General features: G+C 42.7%; 1 protein-coding gene across 2 annotated transcripts in view; it reads right to left on the bottom strand.

Moving 5' to 3' along the window:
- DCXR (dicarbonyl and L-xylulose reductase) overlaps positions 1–15379 on the bottom strand; it is a 513647-nt gene that overhangs the window by 53978 nt on the left and 444290 nt on the right. For both annotated transcript variants that reach the window (XM_044068213.1, XR_006364447.1), the window contains exon 6: positions 15048–15112. In XM_044068213.1, coding sequence (XP_043924148.1) covers positions 15048–15112 — 65 coding nt within the window. The remainder of the gene's footprint in view (positions 1–15047; positions 15113–15379) is intronic.

The raw sequence follows: 15379 nt of genomic DNA, 5'->3' as shown, positions 1-15379 counted from the left end.
TTTGGTGTTTTGGTCTGGGTTAGATGGCCGACAGGTGTGGTATGAGTTATAGCCTGGTAATGCAGGGGTGCTCTCTGAAGCCTTGAACCAGGCACAGATATCGATGTTCTCCATTTTAAGGAGTGCCTCGAGTGAGTACATTTTGAGGTTTAGACTTCTAACGCTGAGTAGCATTACCCTCAGTTTTTGCTTGCCTGTACCTGTTACGCTGGTGGGTTTGTCTTTTGAACCTTGCCTAAAAAGGCACTATAGGGAGGCCAAGAGCCTTAGCCAATATCTGGAATCCCAGGGGTGACAGGTGCAGGCCATCTCTGGCAAAGCACTGTGGCCTGTCGACCATGCTGTCCCAAGCAGACAGATACTGGATCGCCTTAGAATGACACCAGAAGCTTAGCCAATTGTTGAAGTCAATCATTTTGTCCTTGTACTGCGGTATCCTGGGAGAAGGTAGGATGCTACTCAGGGCTAGGATCATACTTGCCTGGATTACAAGATTGGAGAGCTCTTCCATGTCTCTTTTCATGAAGTCCAGGGAGGTACGTCTCAGGTCGTTCATACCAACATGGGCAATGACAGAGTCACGTATGACTAATGTGTTGGGTACGTTGTTTTGCCTTATGGGCTGTGGTTGAGTGGCACACTGAGTATGTGAGCTATGTCTTTTGGGTTGTGTTGAGGGGTGCAGGCTGCTTGCGTTTCTGCTTTGGAGGTCTCTGTTGCTTGGGCAGATTATTACAGAGAGCCTCCGTGAATGTTTTGGTGGTGTGGGTTTAGTGGAACTATGCGATGAGTGTGGTATGGTGCAAGTGTTTACCATCTCCTCTTGACTGACAAGTTAAGTCTTGGTTTGAGAGAACTTTGCTTCCAGTTTGGCTAGACAAATGCATCTCCAACAGGTTGTAGTGTTGGGTGGTAGGAGGAGAGGGTTGTCAATGTACATGAGGCAATTGCTACATTGCCCCAAGATGCCTGGATTCATCAGGTAGACAGGAGTGAACACCAGTAGCTGTCCCTTGTACATGCCTGGGTAATCACTATTTTCCTGTAGGCAAGTGAGGGAAGTAAGTACTACAGCTTGTTTGAGGAGGTTAAGTACAAAAAAACTGTTATCCACTAGGTAATGAGGAAGGTTGAGTGCTGTAGTAATTTGTAGCTTATTTAGTGCTTACAAACAGTTCTGAAACAGTACTGAGCACAAAGTAGCAGATGTTCTTCGTGTTTCACTGTTGCAGTCATTACATTTGGGTAATCTGCTGGCAGGTTGCCCTCAGAGGGCCTGATTAACAAAGTCTTGTATCCTGCGTCAGTTGCTGTCCCTTCTTCCATGACGTCAGGTCGTCGGGGGTATAAAACATGCAGGTGATGCCATTACATTAGTCTTTCTTGCCGCGCGGTGCCCGAAGCAGAAGCAGTTTACAAGTGCCAGTCGGCCAACTCCTGAAATTTTCGTTTTCGAGTTTCAGAACCGAAGTCTTCAACTAAAAGCTAAGTACCCTGTTGGGGAAACTTTTTCTTGCTCCTTACCGATGTCAGTAAAAGTTAATAATTTCATTACGTGTGGGAAGCAAATACCTCATAAGGATTTTCATTTGTACTGTATTTCTTGCTTAGGCCCTGACCACAACGCACCTTGCTGTCGGTTTTGTGCTTTATTTAACCAGCGTACTATCAGTCGTCGGTACATTTTTGCTTCTAAATATTTTGGTTCTCGGTTTAATTATCCAGAAATATTGTCGGTTAGCCATCCGACTGCCAGAATACCGAAAAAACGCAAAGGAAAGGACAGATAGAGGCCATTGAGGTCCAAAACTGCCAACGCTTCTCCTAAGCCAGTCACCAGTTCGCCAGTACTCAGGCGCTTTCGCAGCCCCTGATACCTGCTACTTCTGATTCGCAGGCCTCTACTGAGACCCATTCGGAGTCTGGTATGCAGCGAGATGCTTCACCTATGGAACCCGCGGATGTCTCTCTACCTTGGATGGGTCCGGAGCCACTGTGCAGGCACTGGCTTCTGAGGGTGTATTTGGGCCTACAGATTTGTATATTAAACCGACACCACCTTCAATATTAAGGTCAAAATCTCGATCTATGTCTAAAAAACCGACACCAAGGCCACATGTTCAGGCCCTATGCCTAAAAAACAAATGCTCAAAATAGCTGAAGATTTAATTACTCTAATCAGGGGTAGTCAACCCCCCCCCCCCCCTTCTAAGAGGCCTAGGGCTGAACTTGACTATGAATCTTCTGAACAGCACTCATGTTTCTTCTGACTCTTCCAATGAACAGGAGTTGTCCATACCTACTTATGAGGACTCTGATGCAGAGGATTCCATTCCTACTGCTTCTCCCCCTGAGGATTTTTCTTTTGGGGAAACTTTACATACCTTAAGGGAGCATTTCCACTGGGAAAGTCAGGATTTTTCTGAATCCAAAAAGAGACTTAGGGATTTCCTTCTTCTTCCTCAGCATAGGCCTTTGGCTATACCTCCTGTACTAGACATTGTTGATGTGTTTTCAGAACCCAGTATTGCCCCTGATTCCCTGCCCCTGGCCCCTTGTAAGCCTGACTGATATTACAGGGTTCCTGTCTCCCACAAATTCCTTTTCAAAAATCCTGTTGCGGACCCTGAAACAATTTCTTAGGGGCTCAAGGGCATTAAGGCTTCTACTGCTGAAAATCCTACCCCTTGTGATAGAGACTCCAGGGCGCTGGACAGATGGGGTAAAAAAGTTTATACTTCTGCAACTTTGGCAATCGGGGCTTTAAACTGTCAATTCCATATGCTAAAATATCAACAGCATATCATGGGATTGCTTAAAGAGGAAATGATGTTGATTTCTAACTGTGTGGAAAATAAGGATTTACAGGATTTATTATATTCAGCTGAACAAATTGGAAAACATACTTTGCAATGTGGTTTTGATTCTTTGGAAGCCTCTTGCAGGGCTGCTGTTACTGGGTCTGTGCTTAGAAGGCATGCTTGGCTTAAGGAGCAATCTCTGCCTGATCATGTTAAAGCAAAATTTTTGGATGCTCCTTTGCAGCAGGACTGTCTGTTTGACAATAAGGCTGAATACGTTCTAAAACTGTGAAAGATTTCTTACAAGTACAACCTCCAAGATTTAGTAGGCACTGGCCTACTAAGAACTGGTCCTTTCCAGAGCCACTCAAGCCAAACCCAGACATTCTAAAAGCACCAGGTTTCAGTCGCAAGGGACTTTTAGAACTAAGCAATGGAGGGCCTCCACTTCCAAATCTGGAAATAAGACACCTCCCTATGGTAAACAGTCTCAATGACTTCCCTTTAAAATTACCAAGCACTTACCTCTTAGCCACCCTTTTGGAGAGAAAAATGGCTCTTCATGCAAAAAACTGGCAACTTATAACCCAGGACAAATGGGTTTTAAATATAGTGTCCCAGGGATACAGATTTCATTTCCACACGTTACCAACTCCAAACAGATGGCCAGACCTGCCCCCCAAATCAGTGGGCAGAGGCTCAGAAACAAGTACTTTCCCTCCTTAACATGGGGGCTATTCAGCTAGTACAAGAAGAGGAAAAGGGACAAGGTTTCTATTCCAGACTTTTCCTGGTACCCAGAAAAGACAAATCATGGCGTCCAATTCTGTACCTGTCTACTCTGAACACATTTCTGGACATTCCAAAATTCAAGATGCTGACTCTTCACCAGTTACTTCCTATGGTAGGCAAAGATGCCTAGTTGGAAACTAAGAGGCTTACCTGCATATCCCAATCAGGGAATCTTACAGAAGATACCTCCGCTTCACAGCAGGCTACTTGCATTATCAGTTCTCTGCACTGCCTTTTGGCTTATCTACTGCGCCCAGGGAATTTACAAAGTGCCTGGCTCCAGTAATTGCATTTTGCAGGCAAAGAAATATTTCAATATATCCATACCTGGACGATTGTCTAATTCAGACATAAAACAAGGCCATTCTTCTAAAATCATCTGGCATTTGTAAAAAAAGGTTCTAACTTTTCTAGGGTACACCATAAACGAAAAGAAATCACAAGTGGTACCCTCTCAAAAAATTACATTCCTGGGTGCAAGCTTGCATACAACTGCCCAGATGGCTTTCCATACGCCAGAAAAACAACTTCATTTGGTGACTTACTTCAAACAGGTGGCCACAAAAATCCTGCTATCTGCAAGACAAATACTGCAAGCCTTGGGGTTCACGGCCTCCTGCATTCTTCTAATTCCATATGCAAGACTGCATATGGGGAAACTTCAGTGGTACTTAAAAAGTTTATGGAGTCAACATTGTCACAGCCTGGAAACAATGATTTCTAGCATTCCTTGCCTGCAACTAGGAAGATGATAGCGATAATGAACGCCAAAAAGTAAATCGCTATTTCCACGTAAAACAAACTGCTAAGTACCTCCAACCAAGGAATAACAATGTCCGCAGTCGTGTAAACACTGGCAAACGTTTATTAACTCACAAAGTTTAGCGCTTTCAACTCACATAAAGGTGAGCTTCCTCAGAAGATTTTAACAGCTGTTCTAAGTCATTTAAATATTGCCTTTGGCACCAAAAACAGTCAGCTTTTTAAAGTTAATCTACCCAAATAACAATTCTCATATAACAAATCTAAAAAATCTATAAAAACTTTTTCTAATACAATGAAAAACATATATGAATATATAACATATATATAAATATATAAAAACATACACATATACATATAAACAAAACACCCGACAAATGCATGTAAAAATGCAATAGTAATATATATATATATATATATATATATATATATATATATATATATATATATATATATATATGTACTAATTTCTAGTGTACCTATCTTTTTCCTATTTTCTAAAATAGGTTTAAGGGATATTTGTTCGTTCAGTCCAGGTGGGGTTGTGGCGTCCGTATATAACTGCCACCATAACTCCTTATGTAAAAGTACATTTTTGTAATTGCCCCCCCCTGGGATTTGATGTTATAATTTCTAAAATAGCAAATTTAAACATGTGATTAACTCCATTCTGGTCTATGTGCTTAAATAAAGCATTTTTTAGATCTTTAGTCTTAATACTGTGCAGATGGGAATAGGTTCACTCCCTTAGCTTTCTTTCTGTCTTCCCAATGTAATATCCAGCACATGCCTCACATTTAGCCAAATATATTACTTTTTTAGAGTTACAGTTACCCTGTTGAAACATTATCTTGGTTCTGTTGACATTATCCAAAAACAGTCCTGTGCCTTCAAAAATGGAAGAGCACCGATTGCATGCTCCACATCTAGATGTGTGTGCCATTGTATCAGAAATTCTATTACCATCCAATCCCTTTTCTAAAAGTACTTTTAAATTACTCCCCATTTTAAGCACAAAAGTAGGTTTATTACCCAAAATATCTATCTTTTCCTGGTCAGTCAACAATACATTCCAATTTTTAGTTAATATAACTTTAATTTGTTTAGTGTGTGGTCCATACTCCAATATACAGGCCCTTTTGTAAGCCTTGACATTTTTCCTTTTGTTTTCTGAATTATAATGCAAATGGTCAACCATGAACTTGGCTCCTAATAATGGGGTGTACTTACTTCCCCACTCAGCTGTTACATATTCCATAACCTCTCTCATCATCTTGAGATCATACCCCCCTGTCCTTAAATAATTCAAAAATGTAACCCAATTCCTCAATCATATCATCGTAGTCAGATGTCATTCTAAGGGCTCTGATGCATTGTCCCTTAAATATGTTGTGTAATAATTTTCTAGTGTTCTTCCTGTAGATCTTGGACTTAAAACAGGTCGTACTGTTGGAAATAAAGGTGTCCAAATATGCCACTCCTGTTTCACTACAGTCAGAAGTATATTTCAAATATTCACTACTCCCATTAATGTATTCCATAAATGTGTGAAAAGATTCTTGGTCACCTTCCCACAAAATGTAGATGTCATCCAGAAAGCGTGAATAGTATTTTATGCTACTGTAGTGATGACTCAAACACAACCTCTTCTTCCCAATCAAGCATAACTAAGTTTGCAAAAATGGGGGCACAAGCTGCCACCATAGCTACACCCTTCATTTACCTAAATAGTTCACCCTCATAATATATGAAATTGTGGTCCAACACTATGGACATGAGTTCCACAATCAAACATATTCTGTCCCATTCAAGACCACTATGTTTTCTGATGCTGCTGGTAAAAGCCTCCATTCCCTCATCTCTTGGGATACATGAAAAAAGGTCTATAACATCAATAGATGCAAATAAGTAACCATGTTTCCAAATATCTACTGGGTAATTCATACGGAATTCCCATGAGTCCTTGACCATATGGGGTATGTTACCATAGAGGTGTCTGAGTGTGGAATCCACTGCAACTCCTAAAGGAAATGTTTTGGATTTACTGCCAGAAATTATTGGTCTAAAAGGTGTATTGTCACTGTCTTTGTGTACTTTGGGAATGCCCACTAGGGTGGCCATTGTGGGATGATCTACTCTTACAAAATTATATAAGTCCTCAGATACCCGTCCATCTAACCAGAATTCTTCAATATGCAGATCTATCTGTCTGTATGCTATGTTAACTTCATTTAAAGATACAGTTTTGTAAACTCGCACAAACACTGGTTTTTAATTTGGAAAGTTGAAAGGGATACAAATCAGCCCAAAACGGTCAATAAGGTTGATTTCAGAGCTGGAAACCAGTCTTTTTGCAACAGACAGGCTGCTCTAATGCTTACCACTCTCAGTGATAAGCAGAAAGATCTCCCACTACCACAACAAGGTCTGGACCACTCACACATAGACTAAAGTCCTGTAACCAGCAGATCTGGGATCCAGACTATTCTAGTATAGGAAAGGGCGGGAAACGAGCAGTACAGATAGTATTTTTTTTAAGAAATTAAGCAGCAAAAAGCAATTTAAACAGTAAAAATGCACAGAAAAGGCTGTTCCACTTGAGAGTAACGCCTACAGTACTAAATGCAGTTTAAATTTCAACTTTTAAGCAGATAAATCAAATGCACACACAGTAAAATGATGTAACAGTAAAATGCAGCAGAAATACAACAGTAAAAATGGCTTTTTAAAGTGCGATAAGCAAAAACAGTTAAGACAAATCCAAAAAAGGTATTTAGATCAGTAAAAAGTGTCTCCTTCGCCTTTCTGGTGCTGTAGTAGTCTGCAGGACACCCAAACAGGATCCACCGAGCTAAAACAAGTGCAAACCCGTGCAAACACAGGTTTTTAGTTGAATGGGATAGAAATCAGCCCAAAACAGCCAATAAGGTTAATTTCAGAGCTGGAAGCCACTCCTCTTGCGACAGATAGGCTGCTCTAATGCTTACCACTCTCAATGATAAGCAGAAAGACCTCCCACTACCACAACAAGGTCTGGACCACTCACACACAGACTAAAGTCCTGAAACCAGCAGATATGGGATCCAGACTATTCTAGTATAGGAAAGGGTGGGAAACGAGCAGTACAGATAGTATTTTTTTTAAGAAATTAAGCAACAAAAAGAAAATGAAACAGTAAAAATGCACAGAAAAGTATCTCGCACTTGAGTGTGACCCCCTACAGTACTAAATGCAGTTTAAATTTTAATTTTTAAGCAGGTAAATCAAGTGTATACACACTAAAATGATTTAACAGTAAAATGCAGCAGAAATACAAAAGAACCACAGTAAAAATGGCTTTTTAAAGTGCGATAAGCAAAAACAGTTAAGAAAAGGCCAAAAAAGGTACTTAGATCAGTAAAGAGTCTCTCCTTCACGTTTTTGGTGCTGTAGTAGTCTGCAGGATGCCCAAACAGGATCTGCAAAGCTAACATATTGTGGTAACACTATGAATGCAACCAGCCCCCCCCCCAAAAAAAGTAGCTGTACAGAGTTGCAGCTCGAATAGTAATGTTGGTGTGATACTCTCACGGTCAGATGTAGTTTTATTGGCTTATAAAAATGCCCATCCCTCAGTCAATTCTAACAGTGCTGCTGACACTGTAAGAAAGCCCTTGGGGGGGGGGGGGTCAGCCAGTATAACTCCCTCAAGTCAGATGCAACAGTAGTGTTGGCATATTATAGGAATGTTCCCCACAAATTCAGTTGCCTGTAGCATACCTTAAAAAAAAAAAACAGCATCCCAGGGGTTAGGTGTAATAGTACTGACACTATAAAAACCATCTCCCACATGATCGGTATTAGTACTGCTGAGGTACTGTATGAATGTTTCCTTAGAGGCAGTTAGAATGGTATACTGACAAATTCTAAGTATGCCCTTTGTACCCCCCCCCCCCGCATCAAACATAGAAATTTCAACAAAACACAAATTAAAGGTCATGCTGCTAAACACTAGGAGTCTAAACATGAAACTGCACTAATTGCAAGCATTCCTATCCCTGGAAAATGCGGACATCTGTGCAGTCACAGAAACCTGGTTCAAAGCTGCGGACAGCACCCCAGCTTTACCTGGATACTCATCCTATCACACATTCAAACCGCAAACTGTGGGTAGTAAAGCCAAAGGAGGTGGAGTTTCAATATATATTAAAGACATGCACACCTCCAGTCTGGTCAAACAGTATGATGCACAGGAGACACTCCAGGTGCAGTTAACTATTGATAAGACCCCTATACAAATCATAGCTAGCTACTGGGCCCCAAATCTGACCCAAGATGTCCAAACTGCATATCTAGACCTCTTCGAATCTATCAAGATTCAACCCTTTACCCTGATCCTGGGTGATTATCTACCCAAACATAGACTGGAAGAACTAATCTTGCCAGAAAACAAATGCCCAGAGATTCCACGATTTTGTCAATGCAAATGCTTTGGAACAGCTAGTTGATACCCCCATAAGAGGGGATAATATTGTGGACTTGGTATTAACCAACATGAGTAACCACTGCACCATCCCTGCAGTATCATCTTCCCTTGTAAGATCCGACCATAAAGCGGTCATGTTCGAAGCCATCATTCTCCCCCGACCTTCCTCTAACTAGGGTCAATCAAAAAAGCTTCTCCAAAGCTGATTACAGCCTCCTGAGGCATGGTATAAACAGCTTCACAGCTCCCCAGCCTCTACAAACTGGCACAAGTATCCAAAACTGTACCAAATTACTATACGAACATTTATATAGATGCATGGAATCAGGAATACCTGACAGGACTAAATCATCCTTTGCAAGGAAGCGTAAACCTGTCTGGCAAAATCCCAAAAAGGGAAGGCATCTCTGATCAGTATTAGCAAAAAACTACAGGCACTCATAAAATCATCTAAGGCCAGCTTCGAGAGAAAAATTGCACAGGACACTAAGGATAATCACAAGGCTTTCTTTAGTTATGTTAGGAGCCTGGGTGGGAATTCCCAGATATGCTCAGAATTAGTCCAAAATGACAAAAAATACACAGAACCCACAGACATTGCCAACATCCTAGCTGACAGGTTCAGCGCAAACGTCTCCCCGCCCCCCTCCCCACCAAAAGGGCAAATATCTATCCCAGCAGAGTGCTGCCCCCCCCCGACATCTCAGATGCTCAGGTAATAGCTGCCCTCTCCAAAGCAAAAAACACAGCATCAATGGGACCAGACGGTGTCCCGGGCTGTGTCCTACATGGACTCCAAGAAGAGCTAAACCCAAACATAAAACTACTGTTCAATCTCAGCCTTACTACAGGATATGTACCCAAAAAGTGGCATACAGCAACAGTGGTCCCTCTCCACAAAGGTGGTGCCTCAACGGATCCTGGAAACGCCCCATAAGCCTGACTAGCTTGGTCCGCAAAGCTATGGAAAGGATCATCATGGACCTCATAAATAAAGATATTTGGGACCTACAGACACTGGATCCTACCCAGTTCGGCTTTGTTAAGGGCAGATCCTGCCTCTTAAACCTGGTTGATTTCTTTGAAACAGTCACCAAGGCAATTGATGAGGGGAAGGTGGTCCACACAGCCTACCTGGACCTCACAAAAGCCTTCGATACAATACCCCACTCGGGCATTATAGATAAGCTCACCAGCTTAAATATAAACCCCTATTGTCACTAGATGGGTTGCAAACTGGCTCAAGGACAGAACCCACATGGTTAGAATTGCTGGAGCCATGTCAGACTCCAAACCAGTTACAAGTGGCATCCCACAAGGCTCAGTCCTGGGACCTCTCTTGTTCGGTATATATTTCTCGGAGGTACAGGCCAACATGGAAGGACTGTGGCTGACCAAGTTCGCAGATGACTGCAAATTGGGTTCCATAATCGACTCTCCAGCCGACACAAGCATCCTCCAAAAGGGCCTCACAGAAACAGACAACTGGTGCCAGAGCCATGGCCTCAAGCTAAATGCCAAAAAGCGTATAGTCATCCCCTTTGGCAAAAACAAAGTGCCCACAAATTACCACATAGGTGGTAATCCATTAAGTACAGAAGAAGTAATTGGGGACCTGGGGACCCAAGTTGATAGCAATCTCTCATTTGACAACCACATGGCCAAAGTGGTTAGAAAAACATTTTATATAGCCCACCTAATCATGAAGGGATTCGCATCTAGATCAGGGGAGGTCATCGTGCCTCTTTATTCATCCCTCATCAGGCCCATAATTGAGTACAATGCCCCTTTTGGGATGTACCTTACCAGACACCTGCAGCAACTGGAAAGACCCCAAAAGTACCTCACCAAGAGGATCAAAGGGCTCAAACAGATGCCATATGCTGCCCGGTTAAAGAAACTCCAGCTCTACTCAGTGGCATACCGCCTGCTCAGAGGCGATCTGTACCTGACGTATAAAGCCATGTCCAACACGGAATTAATGGACATGCTGCACCTCAGAAAATCCTAATCCCATCGAGCTACACGCTCGAGAGACTTGAACCTCAGCACTGAAATAAATAGGACAAGCTGGAGGGACAGATTCATAACCCAGAGGCTCCCTTCACTCTGGAATAAAATCCCAGTCCAGGTTAGGCAGAGTCCCTCATTGACTCTCTTCAAGAGGAATCTTGATGAGTGGATGGGAGATCGTAGGTTTACCCCGGGTATCACTTCTGTCTCACTGTTAGACAGAGGCACAGTATACTAACCTCGAAAAAGGGCATAGCAAAATTAATTTAAAATGGGTGGCGAAAGCCAAACACACTCTGGCTAGCCTTATAAATGCCCTAGGGCAGATAGCCTACTATGAACCTATGGAATTAATAAACTCTATAACAAAAGAAAAAAATTGCTGTCCAGGACCAAAAAGGAGCAGGTGCCCAATTGGAAGCAATCTCTCCTTAGACTAAACAAGCAAATAAGAGCACTAGTGAAATCCTCCAAAGCAAACAGAGTCCAACTTGGCCACATCTACTAGAGACAATCATAAGGCCTTCCTCACATATGTCCGTAATCTCAAAGGTAGCACCCACATCTGTTCAGAACTGGTGGTCAAGGACACCACATATACAAATGCCGTAGATATAGCAAACTCGCTGGCTGACAGATTCAATGAAAATTTCACCCCTCTGACCCCCCAACAGTAGATCAGGACATTCCCAGCACCTGCCTCCTTCCCCTTATATCTAGGTCATTACTGCTCTCTCAAGGGCAAAAAATACAACCTCCATGGGACCTGATAACATCTCGGGCTGCATCCTACATGAACTCAGGTACGAACTTGCAGCACCATTAGGCGCCCTATTCAATCAAAGCCTGAGTACTGGTTTTGTCCCAGCTGAGTGGAGGACAGGCACTGTCATCCCTTTACACAAAGGAGGAGCGTCCACTGATTCAGGAAATTACAGACCCATCAGCCTTACTAGCCTGAACTGCAAGGCCATGGAACAGATCATGGACCTCATTAACATGGACATTGGCAACCTCCAAATACTCGATCCCACACAATTTGGTTTTGTCAAGGGGAGGTCATGCCTCTTAAATTTGGTTGACTTTTTTGAGACAGTGAACAAAGCCATGGATGAGGGGAAGACCGTGCACACCACCTACCTTGACCTGGCCAAAGCCTTTGAAACTATTCCCCACTTGGGCATAATAGATAAACTCTCTCAACTAGACATCAATCCATATGTTACCAGATGGGTAGCCAACTGGCTCACTGATAGAACCCACCTAGTCAAAATAGGAGAAGCCACCTCAAGCAGCAGACACATATCAAGTGGTGTACCCCAGGATTCTCTCTTGGGGCCTCTGTTATTTGGGATATACTTTTCTGAGGTACAGGCCAAACCAGTGGGCTATGGCAAGTTGGCAGATGACTGGAAGTTGGGAGCTGTCATCAATTCCCCTAGTGACGTGGGCATCCTCCAAGAGGGTCTCACCCAAACAAATGACTGGCGCCAGAAACATGGCCTCAAGCTGAATACAAAAAAATGCATCATCATCCCCCTTTGGGGAGACAGATGTCCCCACAAATGATCACATTAATAACATTCTAAGCACGTAGTCAGTCGTGAGGGATTTGGGCACTGAGATTGATAGCAGCCTGACTTTTGACCATCATGTTGCTTCCATTGTACAGAAAGCTTTCTACATGGCCCACCTCATAAGTAAGGGTATCTCATCCAGGGACAAGGAGGTCATAACATCCCTGTATTCTTCCCCTTGTAAGATCCATTATTGAGTACAACGCCCCATTCAGCATGTACCTCACAAAGCACATGCAGCAGCTGTAGAAACCACAGAGGTTCCTCACCAGGAGGATCCAGGGCCTCAAACATCTATTTACACAGATAGGCTAAAAGCCCTATCCCTCTACTCTGTTTCATACAGACTCCTCAGAGGTGTCCTCTGTCTGGCATACAAGGCAATCCCGGACCCCGCCTTGATGGGACTGCTGCATATCCACAAGTCAAGTTCCACTCGAGTAACCCACACACGCGGCCTCAACCAGGTCTGTGACATCAATAGGACTTGCTGGTGGGACAGATTTGTGTCCCAGAGATTCCCCCATAGACTCCCTCTGCACGTCAAGCAAAGTACCTCTTTACCCCTTTTTAAGCACAATCTGGATAACTGGATGGGAAATAATAAATACATCCCTGGGATTCCACCCGTGTCCCTGCTGGACAGGGGCGTTGGGTGCTGATTTGTCTATGCATGGGCTAAACTCTTGGCTAGGCTTATAAGGGGCTCAGGGCCAATAGCCTAGTAACTTACTATGATACTATGATCATCTGCAGCAAATACTGCTGACAAATCTTGAGTGTCCCCTCCAGTGATTAGGTGTACAAGTACACCTGCCCAATCTCTCACACTCCTCTAAGAAAAGCTAGCTGTTAACATGGATACTAGCACAATAGAGAATGATCCAAAGGGTCAGTTTTTTTCCTGGCAAATTTAACAAATGCTCCCCCCCGCCAACACACCTCACAATCTACATTATCTGTAACACTACTGCTTACAGATCATAATAACTTCCCCTCTCCCACCTGGTTCAGGTGTACTAGTTATACTGGAATACTATAACTACTCTGGTGTACAGCTGTAATAGTTACTGGCACACCACAAAAATGCCCCTTGTCCTGTGGAGTCAACTTTAACACTATTGCTGACATATTGCAAGAATGCACCCCTCCCAGGTTGCAGTAATGGCACTGACATATTATAAGAAAGTCCACCCATGGGGGAGAGCTGTACTGTTAGTATACTGTAAGAATGCCATAGTGTGCCCCCATTCCCAAATCAGACACAACAGTATTGCTGATGTTTATTAAAAATACACCTCCCATGCCAGGTTAGCTAAAATAGCACTACTGACATATTGCAAACGTGTTCCCACCTTGAAGTTAAATGTGTCAGTGCTGCTGACAGATTAAGGCCATCCCCAGGGATGGTTCAACTTAATGTTTATTATAGTGCTTTTCACAAATCACTTAAAGTAACTAACAGTCAATCAAATGAAACCATTTCAGTTAATATGGCAAATTATGGAAAATAAAAGTTGACACCACTAAATGCAAATGATGATTTACTTTAAATTTCAAGTAAAACAATTCTATAATATAATAATCAAGCACAGCAAAGTTATAACAGGATTACTGATATAGTCCAAGACTTTCCCCTGACATCACATATACTAGTACTGCTAACATAGTGAGAATGCCCCCAGGACATAAGTAACAGCACTGCTAACTGCAAGAATACCCACCCATGGTTCATCATCTTAGTACTGCTGACACATAACTGTACTCCCCTGTGGTTCATCTGTACCACTGTTGATGACATGTTTTGGATGATATGTCATGGGAATGCATCCACTAGAGTAACCTGTACTACTATGGCTTCTCATGTACTTTAAGAATATACCCACCTCCAAGTTCAACGGTAATGCTACCCATAACATGCATGAATGCATTTATGATTATACTGATTCAGTAAAAAGCACTGCATCACCTTGTGCTTGCTAATGTTTTCTGACACATATTTCAAGCCCCCCCCCCCCCAAAGGACACTTGTTCTTGTACTTCAGATACATCTAACAGTGTCCTTCCCCAGTGATAGTCAAATTTGTCAGCTGTAAATGCAGCACAAATACATTGTAAGCAGACCCCCGATGTTACACATACAGGGTACCAATACTGCTATCTTATAAGAATGAGCTCTGGAGTCAGACATGACAGCATTGCTAACAGAGATTACTCCTCCCCCTGAAGTCAGGTCCAGTGTACTAGTAATGCTGACATACTGAAATAATGACCCCCACCCCCACCCTGCTTAGCTGTAGTAGTAATACTCGCACTGTACAGTGTCCCCTTTTAACTCCAGTTGTAATACCAATGACAATGTAAGGATCACCCTCCTCTGTTCAGGTGCACTTGCACTATTGTACTGCTAACATGCCCTTGGAATTCTCCCCAGTCATATGACTGCCCCAAACCCCAATTAAACTATAACAGCACTGCTGACTGAGTAGAAAAATGCATGCCCCCAACTCAGCTACTAACAGGTTATTCAAATATCCTCTTTGTGAGTTGTAACAGTGTCACTGACATCTTTTAAAGAAACACCCTACAAGAGTACAAAAAGAAAGAGAGAGAGAGAGAGAGAGAGAGATACTTTACCTTGTATGGTCCCAGCTCCAGGGCCATCACCTTTGTCAGTTGGTCCACAGCTGCTTTCGTAGCACCTTAAAGAGAAATAAAATATGTTCCTTTTTAAAATTTCCTCTCTGTGAAGCCATTTGCCCACAAGTCCCATATTTATTTTTTGACTGGAAGGGTTACTCTTTATGTCCCCCACCAAAGACACATTTCTCTCCTGCCCATGAAGAAAATCACCCCAGCCCTAGACAAGTAGATAAGTTTCCTCTGCATATAAAGGTATGTCCCACTACCCAGGGAAGGGAGTCTCTTCACCCAACTCTTAAAAGTGAGGTTCCCTTGCCATATATAGG

Source organism: Protopterus annectens, chromosome 4.part0 (genome assembly GCF_019279795.1).
Source record: "Protopterus annectens isolate FY-2018-M chromosome 4.part0, PAN1.0, whole genome shotgun sequence".
Classification (NCBI taxonomy): Eukaryota; Metazoa; Chordata; order Ceratodontiformes; family Protopteridae; genus Protopterus; species Protopterus annectens.
Note: the sequence above shows the minus strand (reverse complement) of the source record. Positions and strands in the feature narration are given on the sequence as shown.